The 20,047-nt window shown below is 42.6% G+C and overlaps 2 protein-coding genes and 1 non-coding gene across 3 annotated transcripts in view; all 3 read left to right on the forward strand.

Annotated features, from left to right (window-relative positions):
• The first annotated feature begins 6,631 nt into the window (after nt 1-6,631).
• stx11a (syntaxin 11a) lies at nt 6,632-9,583 on the forward strand. Its single transcript, XM_076299225.1, has 2 exons — nt 6,632-6,836; nt 8,192-9,583. Exon 2 carries the CDS (start codon nt 8,197-8,199, stop codon nt 9,061-9,063), a length of 867 nt encoding a protein of 288 aa, XP_076155340.1. The 5' UTR covers nt 6,632-6,836; nt 8,192-8,196; the 3' UTR covers nt 9,064-9,583.
• Nucleotides 9,584-10,269: 686 nt separating this feature from the next.
• On the forward strand, nt 10,270-10,352 carry trnal-uaa (transfer RNA leucine (anticodon UAA)). The gene has a single exon. It is a non-coding gene; the product is annotated as a tRNA-Leu (tRNA).
• Nucleotides 10,353-12,843: 2,491 nt separating this feature from the next.
• LOC143139579 (utrophin-like) overlaps nt 12,844-20,047 on the forward strand; it is a 30,651-nt gene continuing 23,447 nt past the window's right edge. The window contains exons 1-2 of the mRNA XM_076300153.1: nt 12,844-12,987; nt 19,656-19,855. Coding sequence (XP_076156268.1) covers nt 12,844-12,987; nt 19,656-19,855 — 344 coding nt within the window. The remainder of the gene's footprint in view (nt 12,988-19,655; nt 19,856-20,047) is intronic.

A 20,047-nucleotide genomic window follows, 5' to 3' on the forward strand; every position in this document is an offset into this window, starting at 1 on the left:
TTGAAAGGTCAGCACATGATCTAAAAGAAGCCTTCCCACTCCATAAAAATAGTAACACTCTCACACAGAATATACTTACATCTGTCTTAATTAGCATAATAATATTGTGATGTTCTCTCTTGTTGCCTGCCTTCATCAAAAGTTGCAGACATATGACAACAATGGAGACATATGAACTCTACATACCCTATGTCAACTACCAACCTACCTAAATGTATGTACTTTCAATATTTTTTATCTGAATAAATTTGATAAAATCATTATGATTTCAAGAATATATTTGTTAGCAAGCACTTGTTCAGTATTATGTTCTCCCACCACAGTATAATGTGATGTCAAAACTCAGATAAAGATGTGTATGCCCCTTGTGTTCACATCCTGATCTTTTAAGTAAGTATACATTATTTATATGGCACATTTAATGTGACAGGCACAGACCCAATAAGCTCCAAAAGAAAGAGAATAACAAAACAAACATGACATCACCAAACAATAAAGATTAATTACATAAACATAAAAGATGGAAATGAAAATACATATAATAACAAGTGAATAAAAGTGAATGAAAAAATAATAATTAAAATGATCAATAACAATACATAATAAAATGTATAATAATAATAATAATAATAATAATAATAATAATAATAAGTAAGGTGACCTGGAAAGACACACTAAGTCTGCCTGAAGCTATAAAAAAGTAACAATTTTCCTTCGTCACCTCATTGAGAATTCCTGAGTCTTTTCTCTCTTCCATATTCCTACCAAGTGTTCTAGGCGATGAAGAAGAATTGTATAGTCAATAGTGTCAAAGGCTGCACTGAGATCGAGAAGTACCAAGATGGACACTTTGTGGTTTTCTGTGGCCATTTTAAGATCGTTCACAACTCTGACCAGAGCTGTTTCAGTGCTGTGGTTCATTCTAAAACCAGACTGATAAACATCAAACAAATTGTTATGAGACAGATACATCCACAGTTGTTTGTAAGCAACTTTTTCCAATAATTTACCTATGAACAGCAGATTTGAAATTGGTCTATAACATTCACAGATGACAGGATCAAGATGTGTTTTTCTTCAGCAGTGGAGTTACAATGGCTTTTTTTGAGGCAAGTGCGGAAGATTCCAGACAGTAAGGAGGTATCTAGGACATCAGCAGCCAAACAGCTAAATACCTTTTTTTTTTTTTAAACAACTTGGTAGGCACTGGATCAAGAACATGTTGCTGAACTTAGTTGCTGCAGTTGAAAACCAACTCACCCTTTCAGTTGAAACATTATTGCTGGCACCCTACAATCTGAGTCCTGAAACTATAGTTGGATCAAATTTGGATTGAAGGAATCCAGTCCAGACAACAATTATACAGTGATCATCTCTACAACAACCTCTTTTTAAAGGGGGGTTCACCTAAGGTGACCTGGAGAGACAGATTAAGGTTAAGTGCCTGAAGCTATGAAAAAGTAACAATTTTCCTTCATCACGTCATTGAGAATTCTCTCTTTTATATTTCTTCACATATCCTTATTCATATAAGCATATTCATATGTCCAATAAATACTTCTGTTACAGTAACAACATAAATGTTTTTTTTTATTTGTTTTTAGGAAGTGAAACAACAAGTGCCTCAGGAAAGCTAAGCTATCCTGGGAACACATGACACACATGAAACCTAATGAAATAACATGGACACTGGTGTTGCTGTGCAGATCCCCTACCTCTGCTAATGGGATCAGTTAATTTGAGTCACATCTCACAGCCGCACTAACCCAAAACAGCTGATGTTTTCTTCAGACATTACATTTCTTGAAAGCTCCTGCCGAGGCCGCAGGTCGCACATGCTGATGTGCCCGATCGTGGCCATGCTGCTGTGCTCAGGTGTGTGCGTTTATGGACGAGTGTGTGTGTGTGTGTGTGTGTGTGTGTGTGTGTGTGTGTGTGTGTGTGTGTGTGTGTGTGTGTGTGTGTGTGTGCGTGTGCGCGCGCGCGTGTGTATGTGTGTGTGTGTGTGCATAGAGAAAGAGATTGAAAGAGAGAGAGTGAGAGAGAGAGTCTGTTTTCCAGTGTGTAGGAACTGCTTTGTCAATAACTACTAATTAAATTAGAACAAGACACGTGTTCTGTGTTTCTAATTGTATTTGTTTTGTTTTGTTCAATTAGCCTGTGTCCAGTCAGATTACACACAAGTGTAGTTGCAATTAGCAGTTTAGTCCTTTGTCTTGAGATAAACAGTACTGGCCAAGAACTTTCCCAACCAGTGCTGTACTAATCAGTGTGACTATATTACGTAATGGAATGCCATGGTCCCGAGTTATCAAATGGAGACTGAATTGAGAGAATTAAATCTTAGGTTGAAATCTGGCATGAAACTTTGAAAGGGCAAACAAGGCAACTGACATTACAGCACTGAACCCCATACTGCCTATCTTGCAGGGGCATTGAAGCCCAAAGGTTTCTCTAAGCGACTGAACTCACCCTGACCAAAAGACTGTCAATAAAGTTAAACTATATGCGGGGAAAAGGCAAATACAAATAAAAGGAAAAATACCTACAGTATATGTATGCTCACAGCTACCACACCTGATTGGAAATGTACCATTATCAGTCAACAAACTCTATTGAGACATATAGGGTGTCTATAATCCATTTATTCAAAACTATAGCCACTGCATTTTGCATTGTACCTCGGTTGCAAAGTGTTGAAGTGACACTATAGTCAGTGATCCTTCCTTGAGTGCAAGCCAATGGTGGGGCCTGGAAAATACAATAGACTTGGGTTGTAAAATAATAACCATTGGCTTCACTTAACCCTGGTGTTACTCAAATAACTTTTGAAGATGAATATAACCTATAGTGTAGCCTATCATAACCACTAAAAAAACTAATGTTGTACCCAAATTGCAAAACAAACATTCACATTCTGTATATTCAGTGAAGGCTTGGTTGTAAAGCCAACCCATGAAACAGTCTGCGGGAAACTTGAAGAACACAGTCAATATCATTATAAAAATGTTATATTCATAACTATTAATATTGAATGATAACATAAATGAAGTTAAATCCCAATCTTAAATTGAGGTTTACCAAGAAACAAGTGAATTATTCCCCTGATAAGATCATTATTTCTATGATTAATTTCTGGTCCCACACTGAAGAGTCATGTTCTTGTCTCTGTGGAGGTTTTGAAGAGTGAACGTGCCCAGGCTTTGTCACAAGGTCTGCGCTCTCACACAGGAGTAGCAGTGTGCTGTCATTAGGGACGGAAACATCCAAACGTAATTTTGATAATTCAGTAACTGGCCTGCCCATGTGTGCATGAGGCTTCTGCTGGAGAGGACCTGGGCATGGGCAGTAGGACCTGACCAGCTGTCTGAAGACATGAGCTATTGGTATTCTCCCCAAATATTATATTGTGTGTGGGTGGAAGTTAAATGCTGAGATTAAGCAGGACACATCCTCTTGACGTTTCGGTTGACATCTTTTGTCTTTATTCTTCATATGACCAGATACATATTTTTGCTCTAAAGTTCCTTCTCTAACCGTGACTAATGACAGGTAATGATTTTCCATAACAACTCTTGAATACTAATATGCACCTGCTGAGCGCATGGAAAAGGCCTTGATTCAACAGCAGTAAACTCCAGCAAACCCTGGCATTTAGCCACTTTGCCATTTCCCTCTGCATCAATGTAGAACTAGTTTAGTCATATCAAGTTTAACATTCTTGCATTCTAATGTCTTAGGCCAAAAGGGTCCTTGTTCCCCTCATCATGAGACTATTTCATCCTTATGTGCAACGGCAGCAAATCATCTCAAGCTGAGAGTGTGGTGTGGAGTGGCAGGTGTTCTACATAAATCATGATTTCTTCACTAATAGCAAAACCTTTACATCTCATTCTAACAATCAGTGAGGAGTTGTCTAGAACACACTTTGAAGGTCCTTGTAGAAGGAAAAGTTGAAGAAAGTTTAAGCTCAAAACATTGTACTTTTTGTTTTAGTTGTTGGCAACTTGACCTGCTACGTCTTTGATGAGTAAAGATAACATAACGTACCATACTGTAGATGCAGGGTACATTGTTCATAGGATTAACATTTTATTTTCACAAACATGCAGAAAACAAGAAGCCGTGGTCCAACTCAATTGTAAAAAGATAGGATGGTAAAAGGATACGATAGCAAAAAATAACCTGGGCACTGATGCTCCTCTCCTAGGACATACTCTGATCAAAATAAGTCTCATCTGACCTCCTGGATCTGATCAGATTAGGATTAGAGTGCTGCATGACCTTTTGAAAGCCATTCCTTTTCGCCATTAGATTGTTCACTGATATGAATATGTTAATGCGTAATTGACTCTAAAGTGTATATGTATGTATATGCAATAAAATCGATGAAGATGGACTAGGTGTGCTAAAGATGTCTAGTCCTGATTAAAGGCAAAAATATGAACAGTTTTTCCCCCCGACAATCTGATGTTCATGGTCATTTAGAACTATTTAACGAGATTAAATGTTTGTGCCTACATTTTGGTCTGCAGCCACCTCTCCCAGGATGATGGTTCTCATTATCAGGTCATTCAAATTGAATTACCTACAAAATCAGTTTTATGTACAGGAGACTACATCCAACAATCGCCTATTGTGACTATTACAGAAGTTCCCAAAGTGTACACGCCTTAATGCTCAAAACTGAGGTTGTTTCATTAGAAAACAATCTGTGATGGTGTATCGCAATCACTATTGCCCTCTTGTGGAGCAGATATGAAATTTCTCGGGTTGTTACCATCATGCAAGAATGAATCAATTTTATCATCAAACTTTTCCTTTTGTTACATTTTTCTGGAGGCATCAAACTCCAGACAGTATAATGTATCATCACTGCAAATTATTTATGTAATATAAAGATATTGTGGTTGATATTTGATAGAAAACAGTGTTTTCTTTCCTTGGGAATTCAGGATGAGATAAATACTACATGGGCCCAGTATATTCAGAGGCTCTCATCTTTAATCCAAAACCTGTCAGCAGCCTTACCCGGGTCCCTCTCTACTCTCTCTGACTAGGATAACAAGAACAACTGCTCCCTTGTATGAGCTGTGTAGGTCTACTCTTACTTGGGGATTTTGTTTTTTAGATTTTCATAGAGAGAAGAGGCATCCAAGTCACACTGCATTTCCAAGTATGAAAGATCAGTGTTTGGTTTTATTTTCATAACAGGATACATCTGTCCTCCCAGTTCAATGATCCACTACATCAGTGTTTTTCAACCTTTTTTGTGCCACGGCACACTTTTGACCCTTAAAATGTCCCACGGCACACTAACATCCTGTGTGAAGAAAAAATAAGCATACCATAGCCTAAAATTTAAAATAATACACAGATATGGCCTTATTATGGCTTCTATGCAAGACCTGCTCAATAAAACAAGCGCCCTCTGTTTCATTTGTAGGTGACTATATCTAATTTAATTGTTGTTATGAACTGGATGTTATGATTCTGTGAATACTGGATATGGGGCCCCCGTTGTACAATGCCTGCATACCACAAATAGTGCAATCATACAATCAATGAGAGCATGTGGTTATAAATTATTTGATGCAACAGTTGCTTTTCTGGACCAGTGAGTGACATTTGGGTAATTTTCTGCGGCACACCTGATGATCTCTCACGGCACACTAGTGTGCCCTGGCACAGTGGTTGAAAAACACTGCACTAGTGTGCCCCGGGACAGTGGTTGAAATACACTGCACATGACCCCTGATGTGAACAAATCTAAGCACTTGCACTGCTCAGCTTGCTTGTTCAAAACACTTAAGGTATTGGTTAATCATTATTATCTCATGCAGGCCACAGTCAAATCGACTGTCCATAACCAAGACCCACTTCCTCAGTGAAAACAGCCCTGATATTTCACTTCCTCTCACTGATTAGAGGAGGCCGCCCCCATTACCGAATCTAAATCGTATCAGATCATATGGGGTAGGCCTAATTTATTTGCAAAATTGCATAGTGTTTTTGGAACCTATATCCGATTGTCTTGAAATTAACATGGTTGGTTACATCTGGGAGAAGTTAGGATGATTTAATGATGTACAATGAGTGATGCACTGCAGCACCAACCGAATATAGGTTGGTAGCCTATTGGTTAAATGTGTATAGCCACTTCCTTATTTGCTGTGAATATCTTAGAACGGGCAGTTTTTACTTCCTTTAGTAGCTTAATAGGCCTACATTATTGTATCAACCGAACTACATACAATTTCAGATAATCAATTTCTACATTTAAATACACCTTATACTCACCTTCATTCCTAAATCAGACAAATAGGCTTGTGGTCCGAACATATTTTTAAAGCATAAAAGTCGTTGTCACAAATTGCTATAGGACAGCTTACTGTATATTAGCAAGTTGTCTGTGTCAAACGGTCAGTTTACAGCCATAATTGTCGGTTTGTAAAATCCCACTGCGCATTTCTCTTTGGACCGTTAGGACCATAGCCACCATCACCAAGATAGCACCATCAACTGGCACGTGCAACAAAGATGACAAAGACATTACCAGAAAACGTAAACGCACTTGGTAACCTTTATGTGTGTGTGTGTGTGTGTGTGTGTTCATATAGGCTAGATGCCAGTCTTGACTGTAACAGACAGATGAGAGATAGCCGTGAGTTGATGTCGTGAGTGGGGGTATTACAGCAATTTCGGCAACTCCCACTTGACAGTTGTTCCGTCTTATTTCCTGCACCTAAGAAAAATGACTGCAAAGCAAAGGGGAAATGATACACATTTGTATCTGTTGTAATAGCCGCAGAATAATCGACTGAGCATGAAATAAGGTATGTTTTCCACTGTCATAAAACGACTTTATGGTAGGCCTTTTGTAGTCTACGTTGAGTAGCCTACACTATTTCCAAACATTGTATGGCTGCTGGCAGATCATGTAGATGGAAGTTTTTGAAAATCAAAATCGTTACTAAGTAGGCTACTTTATCTTGTTTACTCAAGTAGGCTAAATTGAAATGGACTACCTCGCTACGAATGTTCTGCCAGCTTTTACAATGACATCATCTAATTGATGGTTTCCCTAAGACAATCCGTTTATCATGCCATTTCTTTCATGGCAAATAACTTAATCTGCTGTGCTTTTAACATTGTAACATAATGTCGTCTATGTATATAACATAATAACATATATGTATAATAACATATACTACATTAAGAGTTCTTATCAAACAAAACCACAACTTGTCAGATCTTTAGGCCCTGTGTTTGCATGTCCTTTATTGTTACATTCAAGGCAAGTGTCTAGTTTTTCACTTGATTGACAGGTTTTGGAAATATATGTTGATGAAAAAGTAGTCTCAATTTCCATGTAAGCTATCTAAATGTATATATGTGCAAATTTCGCTTTCATTGCCAAGGGTTTGTATTTGAGAAAAGACATAGGGAAGTCCCCACCCAACTCAGGGGTGTTTTTGGATGTGTCACGAGGGAAATGATGCATCACTGTGGTAACATGAGTTGCTCTCCCCTGCATGGTCAGATTAGGAAACTTTGATGGCTTCTGTCTGACTTTAAAACGGTTTCCCAAATGAGTGATACTAGGGTCTTGGTAGGCCATAGTTATTAATATTTTGTTACAGAACTACATTCAACATCCTGCTGAAGACATTCTTGTGCTGGGCAGGGATGTATAATACAGTGATTTTGGCTTCCATCCATTTCTACTTCACATTTGTCATTTCAGAGAGGGCAGTGAAGACGTTTTTTGTGCCAAAGCACTCATTATTCTTATTTTTTTATAATCAGTGAGGTTATTCCTGTTGAAATATTTAGTATGGACCAAACGTTGCTGGTTTACCGATAGGCTATGTGCTAATTATTTCTGGGCAGTATTGATTTATGATGGCAGTAAGGAAGCATCTCTTGATCTCTTAATGTCCGTTACTGTATTTTGAACATGGAAAACTGTACCAAAAACTGTGCAGACCAAGATGATGAGGTGTTTTGAGTACACTGATATCTGCCCCCATTGTAGAGCAGTAAGAAGATAATTCAGTGTAAGTTGAATGTTGATGATAGAACACAGAATGCAATTACTTAAACAAACAAAACAGTGTGGACCAACATGATTTCCAGGTTGCTATTGTTGTCATGATCCCAATCACTGACTCTCTTTACTCCATTGCAGACAGGATGCGGGATCGACTGTGTGAGCTGCACTCAGCCTCCAGGCTAACAGATGCGGCTGTGGCTGTGGAGGCTGGACCTGAGGATACAGAGCAGGTGGAGGTGGTGTTCGAAGGCGAGGAGGAGATGGATGAGGCCTTCAAGGAGGTGCAGGCCATGCACAAGGAGATTGCCCATCTGCGCATGGAGGTGAAACAGCTGGGGAAGCAGAATACACGCTTTCTCACCTCCATGAGACGCATCAGCAGCATCAAGCGCGACTCCAATTCTATCGCCCGCGGCATCAAGGCCCGCAGCCAGGCCCTGTACGCCCGCCTGCAGAAGATGGAGGCCCGGTGCCAACGCCTGGAGCAGGAGCATGGTGCCCACTCGTCCCTGGCACGCATGGTGCGCGGCCAGTGTGCCTCCCTCACCACTGCATTCCACGGCGCCATGTCCCTGTACAACGAGGCGGAGATGGAGCAGCGCGACAACTGCAAGAAGCGCATCCAAAGGCAGGCTGAGATCGTGGGCCAGGAGGTTACCGGCGAGCAGATTGAGGAGATGATCGAGTCAGGGAAGTGGAATGCCTTCTCTGAGAATCTGGTGGCGGATGGCCGTGCAGCGCGATCTGCCCTCTGCGAGATCGAGAACCGCCAGAAGGAACTGCTGGAGCTTGAGGGGCGTATCCGGGACATCCATGAACTCTTCTTCCAGCTGGCCCTCTTGGTGGAGGAGCAGGGCACAAAGCTTGACAACATAGAGGCCAATGTGGGTAGCACACAAGACTATGTGGCCAAGGCAACAGTGCAAATCAAGAAAGCCGTGCGATACAAAAAAGCAAACCCCTGCAGACGTTTTTTCTGCTGCTGTTTCCCTTGCTGCAATAAATAACACTCTCTCTTATAGCAAACTGCTTCTACAAATACCCTTCTGCAATGAAGGGCAGATCTGCTGTGGTAGATTTGACGTAAATAAATGACTTATCACTTTTGACTAGAGAAGACAGAGGAGCACACTCCACCTCATGTTGACAAAGACACTTAGTGTAGGGCTAGACTGTATGTGATAAGAAACTGTTATGCAACTGATAATTAAGTTAGTGACATTAAGTTTGTATGTGAAAACATGTTGTGTAATCAAGGCTCACTTTATGTCTGCTCTTCTGTTCGGTTTGCATGTTGTACACCTGAGTGCATTAATGTGCATATTTTTGGAGGCCTTAAATGCTATTGGTAATACACAGATCGTCTCAGTTTAAGTCGTGAATATGTGAGCTATTTAATCCTTTTAATCTTGAGTTAGTGCTTGTGTTCTTAACCTGCATGAAAGTGATGCATGAGTTGTAGCTGAAACGGTCTTCTGGAGAAATGTTGCAATGAAACTTACACAACCTAACTGTGTCCTTTAGTAATGTTTTAAATAAGCTTATTTATTTAGAAAGTCAACAACCTAGAAAGCCAATCTGTTTTTCCCCACACATGTATGCAAAGCATTTGCCTGGCGCCAATGTCTTCTGTGGCATGTATGAATCTAAATTTAACAACAGTCATGGGAAGATAGGGCAGTGACCATACTACCGACTGTAACCCCGTGTTTCCGAGAACTTGACGCTCTCTCTTTGTATCAAGACGTTCCGAGGGTGGGTGTAAAACCGTTGCACTTGCAGAGGTTGAGAAATGCGAAAGTCGCCCGTGGTAACCGAGACATTACTAAACAACGCCAACTTCATATCGCTGACAACACATGAAATACCTCGTATGATGGTCTGGTCTCCACCATACAACTAACATTTTGCGCTAACTTGCGCTAACATGTAGCATTGTACTCTTAACATTGTACTCTTAAGGTGCAATTGTTGCGCGAAGATGTTTTAAAGTTGCAACATTGCTCCAACCTTTCAGTGATAGGGAATCTTTAGCCCCATGTTACAAATAGGGGAAATGCATGGGTGGCAACAAACCATGTATATTTCTGGTCATACTTTCGAACGAGCGAAAGACATATAGCTGACAATGTGTTCCATTTTCCAGAGGCTTCAGTGTCTAGGCTACTAGTTACAATTAGTGGAGTTTCCGGTGTCAGATCACTGTATTGTTAACCAGGATGGCCGAGTGGTTAAGGCGTTGGACTTAAGATCCAATGGACGATTGTCCGCGTGGGTTCGAACCCCACTCCTGGTAGCCTGAGATTTTAAAATGAAGTTTGAACTGCTGTCACGTACACCGGGTTATCATAGCATAGCAAAGTCACCGTAATTGTATGCAGCTTTACTGAAATGCGTTGAGTAATTATTCCATGTGAGTATTGCCAAATTTGAAATACACACCTCTGCTAGTCGACCTGAAATCGTCAGAAGCTAAAAGGTGCTATTGTTGTCGACATGCGTTAGCTTTCGATGGGGTAATCAGCCGCCACCACTAGATGTCAGCATTGCATTACATTGTGCCTTGGAAACACAAGTAGTCTACTAGAGAGAAGGCCTAGTTATAAAATGGTTATTCTGTATACCATGATTAAAGCTCCGTCAATCGAGTTATACAGTTTTTCTACTTTAAAAAAACCTTCAAAACCACCAATGAATCCACTTTAAAACCACTAATTACACATGCAACATGCTCTTCCCGTTGTGTAACAGAATAGAGCATAAAAAGTAGAGCCTACGTCTTCGGTGGATGGCAATGACAAACTTGTGTATGAGAGCATGTTTAATTGCACTTAATTTACAGAGGGACTTAATTGCGTAAATATATGGTCTCACTTTACATGGAAGCATCGCCCAAAGAATTTGTTGATGTGAAAAAGAAACACAGGACAAAAAGCTTTGAAGAACAAAACAACCTATAAACAACAACATAAGCTGCTCAAATTGTAAAATTATTTCAAAGATGTGCATACATTAGTTAAATTATCTTTACTTCCTCTTGATGATAATTAAATCCTATAAAGCTTACACTGAGGTAAGGATTAGGTTACAGAGTTGACTTCATTTAGTCAGAACATTAACATCAGCTTCTTCCCTGTTCTTTTAAAGAAAATCTAAAAAGAGCACTATCCAGAAAAGGAAAATACAATTTTTAACATAAAAAATATACAGCTGTTTAATAACAGCTTGTAAAATCTGGGAATGTAAAATTATCCTAGGAGTGCAATAAAATTGTATCCCCCATCATACCTAGTACACAAATAAGTGAGTGAAGGCTAAACCTAGAAAAAAGGGAAACATCCATGTCTACATGCATGTTGTACATGACCGGTTTTATTAAGTAGCCTACATAGTATGCTGCCTTAAGTAGTTTTGTGGGCCGATGGAAAACTGAAATCAATAACAGATATATCTGTGCCTGGGTTTCCTCTCTAGCCCAGGGGCTAGTCCAACTGTGACGAGTTGAGCGGGACTAGGGGCGTAGAGGCTCAGAGAGCTCTATTTGTCTAGTGAGCTGGCGTGAAAGATGGAGGAGAGGAGAGCCTGGGAGAAATGAAGCGAAAACAGGCGCGAGATGTGGATAGATGAGAAAGCGACATTGCCGCGGGAACTCCACATGTCGGGTGCATAGTCGCTTGGTTCACTTCCTCCACGCGAGTGGCAGGCAAGCGACTCGAATGAAAAATGAAACACAAATGAGAAACAGAGAGTGAGAGAGATAGAGTGTGTGTGTGTGTGTGTGTGTGAGAGAGAGAAAGGGGGATGCGGTAAAAATGAAAAGAAAATGGGAATCTGATTTAAGCCTCTTTACAAAGAAAAAGTGGAGAGATGGAGGTTATTTAGGTTCAGCAGAAATGAATATGCAGTGCAGTCCTCGACTGGTCCCAGACTGCGGAGCCAAGGGCCCTCACCTTGATTTAAATGCCGCTGGTAACTATTGAATCAAACTAATGAAATCTGTCAGGCACATTTACCATGCTCGTAAGGTATGTCCCCCTCTGATTTAAAAACACACAAATGACTCTTCAGGTGCAGAGGGTACAGTGCCTCACTTAGCCCACCACACACACACACTCTCCTCTCCCTCCCTCTCTTTCTCTCTCCACTCTGTCTCTCCTTTCTACCTCTTCCACCACTTTCCCCTCTGCTCTTCATCCTTCTCCCTCTCTCTTCCTTTCTTGTGCTTCTCTCCGTCCCGTCCCTTCCGCTCCCTCCTCCCCTCCCCTCCTCTCTTCTCCCATCCCTCCCTTGTTCATTCACATCTCCCTCTCCAAGCGGCGGAGGCAGAAAGAGTCGGTCGGGCAAAGGGGCAGTGGCATTTGCTGAAGCAGCTCGTCCCTCTTTCCCTCCCTCTCACTTATTCTCTCTCTCTGTCTTCTCCTCCGCCTCACCTTCACTTTCCTTCACTTGAGCAGCCTCTTGAGAACCCTGCTGTTTTGCCGGCTTGATGTCCCTGTCTCTGGACAAGTCTTCTTTTCAACCTCCACCTGAACAGGACTAGGGGAGCCAGATCGCCTTTCCACAGCTTGTGCATGCAGATCCATCTCTGGTGGTTATGTTTCATCCACTTTTAACGGTGACCTTTAACCCCAGACAGAAATCCTCTTAAGTGCTCCTGAAGTCTGGATTGTTGTGGGTGTTGGCAGGAGTTCAGGAGTTTGAGGTGGTGGTGTACTTTTTTTGTGGGATCTGGGATCCAGCCTATCTGACAGGACTTTGACTCAGGCTGCCATCCCCAGACTCTCGACATGAGGATTCTACGAGGTCTGGAGCGGAGCAGTGGAGGTGGCATCATGGCCCTGGTGCGGACCTCCCTACAGAAGGTGATGCTCTTCCTGCACCAGCTCCAGGTGATGGCCGTCACGTCTCCACGCTATCAGAGACTCTGCAAGGTGAGTGCCTGAGAATTAGCACCAGCAAAACTGCAGACTAATGTGATCTGTGGACACTGAGCAAACAAAGGGAAACACACTCTATGGAGTTGTAGAGGTTGTTGTCTCTATTCATGACTTTATTACCACAACATGGCAGTTTTACCTGTAATGGTTGTGATACAGTATTGATTAAACCACCATCAAGTGCACACAGATACATAAATAGTGCATACAGGTTGGCTTATTTAGTGTGCACTGTGAGGGAACTGTGTTTCTCAGGTCTAAGGGAGGGATAAAATGCACCCAAAGCCCTAAGGCAAGTTTGTGATGAAAGGCTGCTTGTGTTGGTGATGAAGAGAACTGTTATGGAACTCATCAAGTCAGCTGGTTCAGCTTTGCTGGGTCCTGTTCTACTTTGTCTATGTATCCAAGCCTCAGGACTCTTGAATCCAAGATTCAAGACTGCATACAGAAATGGGTGCTTTTGTGTGCTTGTGCATTCCCTGGTCCACACACGCAGACACAGACATAGATACACCCCTGTCTCCAGCCTCACACAGACACATGGGTACTCTCCAAATCTGTGGGCAGACAGGTCTGCGTCTCCAACACTCTTAGGCAAGACATGCAGAGGATGAATGAGTGCGAGATGAGAGAGTTCGCTGACCCTCCTTCCGTCTCCGTCTGGGTAGGTGACAGTTATGCCCCTAATGTGGGTGAGTAATGGCCCGAGAGCGGCCTTGGACACCCGCCAGTGACATCAACGCCTCATTTTATAAAACATCTTTTCGCGGTCATGCTCACGCCCTGCATGAACACTTCATCTCTCAAACTCCGGATTTCGCAAAGTTGATAGTCAGCAAAGTTTTGTCATCTCACTTTTGGCTTGGATATGTTGTTGAGCCACGCTCATCAGGTTACCTTGGGCTCTTTGTATATCTTACAGCATAAAGGTCACAGTTCATCATAATTCCAATAGTGTAAGTCTAAAAGCAATTTTTCCTCCAAACCTCTACGAATGTTGCAAAATTAGACAATATAGTTGTGAAAAAGCTATCTTATGCACAAGTAAAAAAAAAAATTCTACTCTTGCACTGACTCCTTGATTATGCTGTCTGGCTAGCTCCAGGGTGTGCCACAAACCTTAACAACACTTCAGAACTTCCTGAATGTGCATATTATCAATTTGGAAGAAAAAGTCCTTCCAAGCACCATTCAAAGGTTGAAACAGAGTTGTTTACACTAAGCTTTGCCAAACAGGAGCAGGCAGCCGCTGCTAGGTACAAACCATCATTTATCTCCTGTTGCATCCCCCTGCTGCCACCTTAATGAGCGCTTACTAAGAGCACTGCATGACAGCGCCGAGTGTAGCAGTCATCAGCAGTGCTTCATTAATACAAGAGCCCTCATCGGTGGGGATGTGTCACTATACATTGCATATGGTGGGGTGTTTTGGCCATATCATGCAGAGTTAATTGGTGAACTGCTGCTTGGTTGTTGTCTTAATAGGGTGATCTGCTGAATGGGCAATCCCCCATGGATCCCCTGTGAGGTGTTATGCTGGCGCAAAGCCCTCGAAAACTCTACAAATGGATCGGAGTTGATTGATTATAAACAAGGTTGTGATCCCCATTGAACGGCATTGTACGGGTTGCGAAATGCTGTCCTGGGATAATTTTGGATTGCTATTGCAAAGTTCTGCGGTAAATGGTGTTTGGCTGTCTTCTCTTAATGTCTCTTTTAATGGGCTCAAAGGCTCATTCTCAACCAAGCATTTGGCTAAGCACGGAGCTTATCTATGCTGTGGAAAGTTTTTTTTTATGACTCTCTGGTTGTTCTCACTTTTTTCATAGACAGAGACCAGCTAGTGGAGTGGGTATAAACACTAACCGTATGCAAATGTCCACTTAAGCCTGTGCAAATATCCTTCAGTGGGCACAGCTATGTTGGTGGCAATCAGGAATTTAATGTTTTCATTGCAGAGATGGCCCCCCTCCCTCACGCATGGGGTCATCATTAAATTGGCCCTACTTAAATTCCTGATATTAAGTGTGTTCCTATGCTGAACCCATTTGCAAAGTTATGGGTGAAGCAGTAATCCTCTTAAGTAAAAAGCATCACAGAGTTCACTTTCCTCTCCGCCTGGAATATTATTCAAATATATCTAAATTACATTTGAATTATTTTGCCTGTGCCAGGGCAAAGTGACATGAGCCAGAAGAGGCTTTGTGATAATGGGCTATCAATGAGCAAAAGAAGGTAATGTATGCAGATGCTTGTTATAAATTAAACATGAATACAGAGCACACATCATATTGGCCGTTTCATAAAGCAGGAACAGCCCTTCTGACTTCGAGAAATTGATACAGTACGTGGGGAAAAAATAAAGAATTGTGTCGGTGCTGCCATCTAATATAAAGTCTGTCTAAAAATAGAGTAATGCATCTCAAGGGGAATATAATAGCCAGGCAGGTTGCTGGTTCCTGTAGTGGGATTGCTTGCCCTGAAATAAATGCTCTTTGGCTCCGGGCTCTGACGGAGATGAAGGACTAATGATAAACAAACACCAAGGCCCAGGTTTCACTCTGACTATGCCATTACCTCGAGGAATCGGCATGCTCTGCATATGTTAGTCAGTGGGCTCTCACCACTGCGAAATGTCTGGCGAGGGAGAGAGAATGGCCTGGCACACAGGTGCTAAACAAACAGAGCGATAGAGGGTGGGGTGGGGGTGGCGTAGGCTCTGCAGACTCCAGCCCATCTGGCCCTGAAAGCCCGGCTCCAGCCCAGCCACATCAGAGTGCCTGACAATCTGCTAATTTATACTGTACCTCACTCTCAGAGAGAGTGTGTGTGTGTGAGAGAGAGAGAGAGAGAGAGAGAGAGAGAGAGAAATAGAGAGTAGGAGAATTTGAAATTTGAAAAAAGAAAGGGAGAGAGCGAAAGAGAGAGGGGAGAATGGGACCGGGCGATGCAAAGTGGGACAGAGAGAGTAGGAGAAACAGAAGTAAGGAGAGCCAGAAGGGAGAGAGAGGAGTGAGAGAGTCAGAAAAGGGAGGGAGAGAAACAACAGAGTGAGATCGCAGAAAGAAAGACAGGGAGTGACAGAGTGGGAGGTCGGGGAGGGTGGTTTAGACCAGAACAAAAGGAACGGGCCCCGGCTGTTAGCTTTAATCAAGAGCATGAGAGTAAATCTGCCCTGACACTTATGTTGTGGAGCTGGCCGTCTCTGTGGCTCCACAGTAAAGTCTTTATTAATCACCCCCTGTGATACTGCAGTGCAGGACGTGCCCACAGACCATGATCACACAGTTGTTTTATCAAGTATCATATCCTGAATATGGTCACGGCCTCATGTCGGTCTCATTTCCTGACTGTGGTCTTGTTAATTTGAGAGAGAGATAGGCGTGTGCCTCTAGATAGAGCTTCAAACCATTTCGTTTCATCACGCTGCATGTTTTTTAAGTGTCAGATAGATGTTTCTGTTCCTTTTTAATCCCATCATCTAAAGAGTTATCAAGAGAATCAGAACAAGCTGTACTGTATGCTGGAAAGTATGAGTGATCTGTCGTAGTGCACCAGATGTGCAAGAGTTATGCGTTCTTTTCTAGTGCCTTGTTGCAATCTTTGTGTGCATCCATTGTTCAGAGAGGTGAGGCCCTCTGAGAGGCTCAGGGATAATGAAATCAACACGGGGTGTAGCACAGACTTGACCATTCTAAACTTTATTTTCCTTGTCGTTTTTCATTTCACACTGTGTCAAAGTATTTGATGGGTTTCGTACGAGAGAGGGGTATTAAATCAACATGTATTTAAAAAAAAAAAAATGTTTGGTGGAAATGAGTCTAAGAACAGCAGATGGCAATGGACAGGTCTTCAGAAGAGACATCAAAGAGCCCAATATGAACCTTGAGCTTCCTCTGTGGGGGGAAGGGAGAGACACCTTCACAAAAAGACACAAATTACACAGGACATTAAAAAACGATCAGGTCCTGGCAAATGTCGGCCTGTGATTTGGCCCTGACATTTAGCAAGTTCGTCCCCTTTTTGCCCACTGTGTCTCTGTCAGGGTGTGAACTGGTTGGCGAGAGGGCACTTCAGACTGTGTCAGATTTAATTTCATACTGCTAATCTTTCTTGTAATTGACTCATTACACTTTGGCCTTGAGGCGGGCCCAATGCTGCATTTTCAGTCAGTAATGGCCAGCTTAGATAAACAGGGACCAGCAGACGTCTCTGATGTCCAGCTTTTTGGAAGAGGCTGTCAGACAAGATGGTTAGAGATAAGAGTTTCCAGGAAAGAGAGGCCCAGGTAAACCACTTGCATGGGGCTGCATCTGAGGCCAGTGTCTGTGTCATCACTTTTCAGCAAATAGGTGGCACAGGCTGAGGGAAAACTCAGAAGATGGCAGACTCATGTGAAGCTGGAGTTACACAATAACATAGAGAACTCCCCTAAGGGGTCAACTACAAACACAACGAGACATAACAGGACTAGCTACAGTCAAAACATATCATATGCACAGCCAAATGTTATGATCTCATGGGCTATTGACTAGAATAATGGACGAATGAAAGTTGATATTTAACTTTATGTTTTTTTCATTTAAACAGCAAGGCATAAACTGTATTAGTTCTGAGCAAATTCATAAATGAGTTTTTGCATTATCTATGTTCTCTTTGCCCAAACAATTTCCTCTCCAGTCTAGACACAAACTGTTGTTAAATGTGTACTAATGCCTGATATTATGAGAGGTCTTGGCTCCCATTAGGATTGGGTTTAGACGAGTTCCTGTCTAGACTCGTGGACTCACTTTAAGACTATCTAAAAATATTTGGAAGAATACTGTCTAATCACATAATATTGGGTTGCAGTATTGTGCTATTTCCCCATTGATTATTGCCTCATAGAGCTTGCTTCTGTTCTTAAGGGTTTAGGTTTTAATGCCAGAATGAAGAAATAAAATAGTCAAATGTGAATGACTCTCTTCCTCTTTCTCGTGTTTCTCAGTCTCAGTTAGTCTCTAAAGTCCAATCCAACACACACACACACACACACACACACACACACACACACACACACACACACACACACACACACACACACACTGCAATGGCAACTGTAGCAGTAGTTGCTCCATTCTTGTGAGTGTTGGTGTGTGGTCAGTGTGTGTGTCTAATATGCGTGTGTGCGATAGGTGTTCTTGTGTGTACATGTTTCCAAACAACTAAGTGGAATTGCATTGTTTGGTCAGGGCAGGGTGGGGCTAGATGACAGCGAGATTGTATTGGCAGCTTAATGGACTCAGGAATATAAATCCTTTGAGTCTCTGTTTCCTCCTCTCCTCTCCGTTTGGACTGTGCGGCAAAAAGCATTTTACTCTCCACTCTCTCTCCTTCCGGAGAGTCCAGTCTGTTATCGAGACTACCCCAAGGATGTAAATCACGAGTCGTGCAGGTCATCCAGCACCCTGTCCATGGCGAGGGTGACAGAGAGGGTGGGCAGAGTGAGACAAAGTGAGTAAAAAGAGAAAAAGGGATCTAAGACGAACTCAAGAGATGTGCTTGCCCAGAAGGCATTTTTAGTGGCTGGACTAATCGTCAAGACTAATTGACTCATCATAAATCACAGCCATAATGGAGATTGCGTGTGCAGGGAGACATTTCGTCCAGATCCACCCATTCTCTCTCTCTCACATACACACACTCACACACACACACACACACACACACACACACACACACACACACACACACACACACACACACACACACACACATGAGAGTGCCAACGTAAGGGCCGAAGCCATGAGGAAAGGAAAACAGCGATCAGGACTTTTAGTGGCTTTAGAATAGGCTGACATTCACACCGAGTCTCAAGGAGATAAAGTTCAGTTTTGTGGCTGGTAAATTAGATGAATATGTGCTAATTGCACTCCCTGAACTTGAGAGAGATTCCAGGATAACTCACTTTGGGTGGTATCGATCCCTTGTTCTTATTCTCCCCCCAGGCTGCCCTGTGTCAGTAACAGCACCGGTTGCTGCTCCCTTTAAATAAATGCAAATGAAACGTCAGCACTCCAGGCGTAGACGAGACAAACCATTTATGGCCAGCTCAGACCATGCTGGGAAACGTCCACCAAGTCTCACAAAAGCAGACACACACACACACACACACACACACACACACACATTCGCAGAGGTGGGAGACTGACAAAGAAAATGGCAGGTCTCCCAGATATGCTGAAGTTGCTTGGACACCAACTGGTCACAGTCACCTTAATAGGATTGCAGGTATCATGACACCTGTCATTCAGAGACACTAACAGGAAATCACACGCCTCCCCCAGAGAGCCAGACCACAGGGATACACCTTGAGCTTCATTCAGGTTTTTCTCTTTACTTAACATGAGTGAAATTTGGCAAAATTCGGTCCATTGGCTTCAAATCAGCTGCTGTTACACAGCTCTACCATGCTAGGTTAGAGATGTCTGTGTGTGTCTGTATCTGTGTGTGTCTGTATCTGTGTCTCTGTATCTGTGTGTATGTGTGTGTCTGTGCGCACTCGTGCGCGTGTGTGGTTTTTTGTCCTGACGTCCAAGTGCATAAATATTGTATTATATTAACAAATGACTTTGCACTGTACGGTTAATACAATCTTGACCAGCTACCTTCATTGCCCTCAGGACATGCAAGCTGAGATAGACGCCCATGATGACATCATCAAGGACGGAACAAATGGATTACAGACACACACCAGCCCACAGCAGCCAGACGATGGACTACAGACACACACCAGCCCACAGCAGCCAGACGATGGACTACAGACGCACACCAGCCCACAGCAGCCAGACGATGGCTGCAAGGACAGCACCTCCAGCAGCAGGTAGGGCCTCCATTCCATTAGGGCAGCCGTGGCCCACTGGTTAGCACTCTGGACCTGTAACCGGAGGGTTGCCGGTTCGAGCCCCGACAAGTGGGCCAAGGTTGAAGTTCCCTTGGGCAAGGCACCTAACCCCTCACTGCTCCCCGAGCGCCGCTGTTGTAGCAGGCAGCTCACTGCACCGGGATTAGTGTG

Source organism: Alosa pseudoharengus, unplaced genomic scaffold, assembly GCF_046254945.1.
Source record: "Alosa pseudoharengus isolate Yale_2024_CS ecotype anadromous, Long Island Sound unplaced genomic scaffold, YU_APseudo_1.1 YU_APseudo_1.1_scf_22, whole genome shotgun sequence".
Taxonomy (NCBI): domain Eukaryota; kingdom Metazoa; phylum Chordata; class Actinopteri; order Clupeiformes; family Clupeidae; genus Alosa; species Alosa pseudoharengus.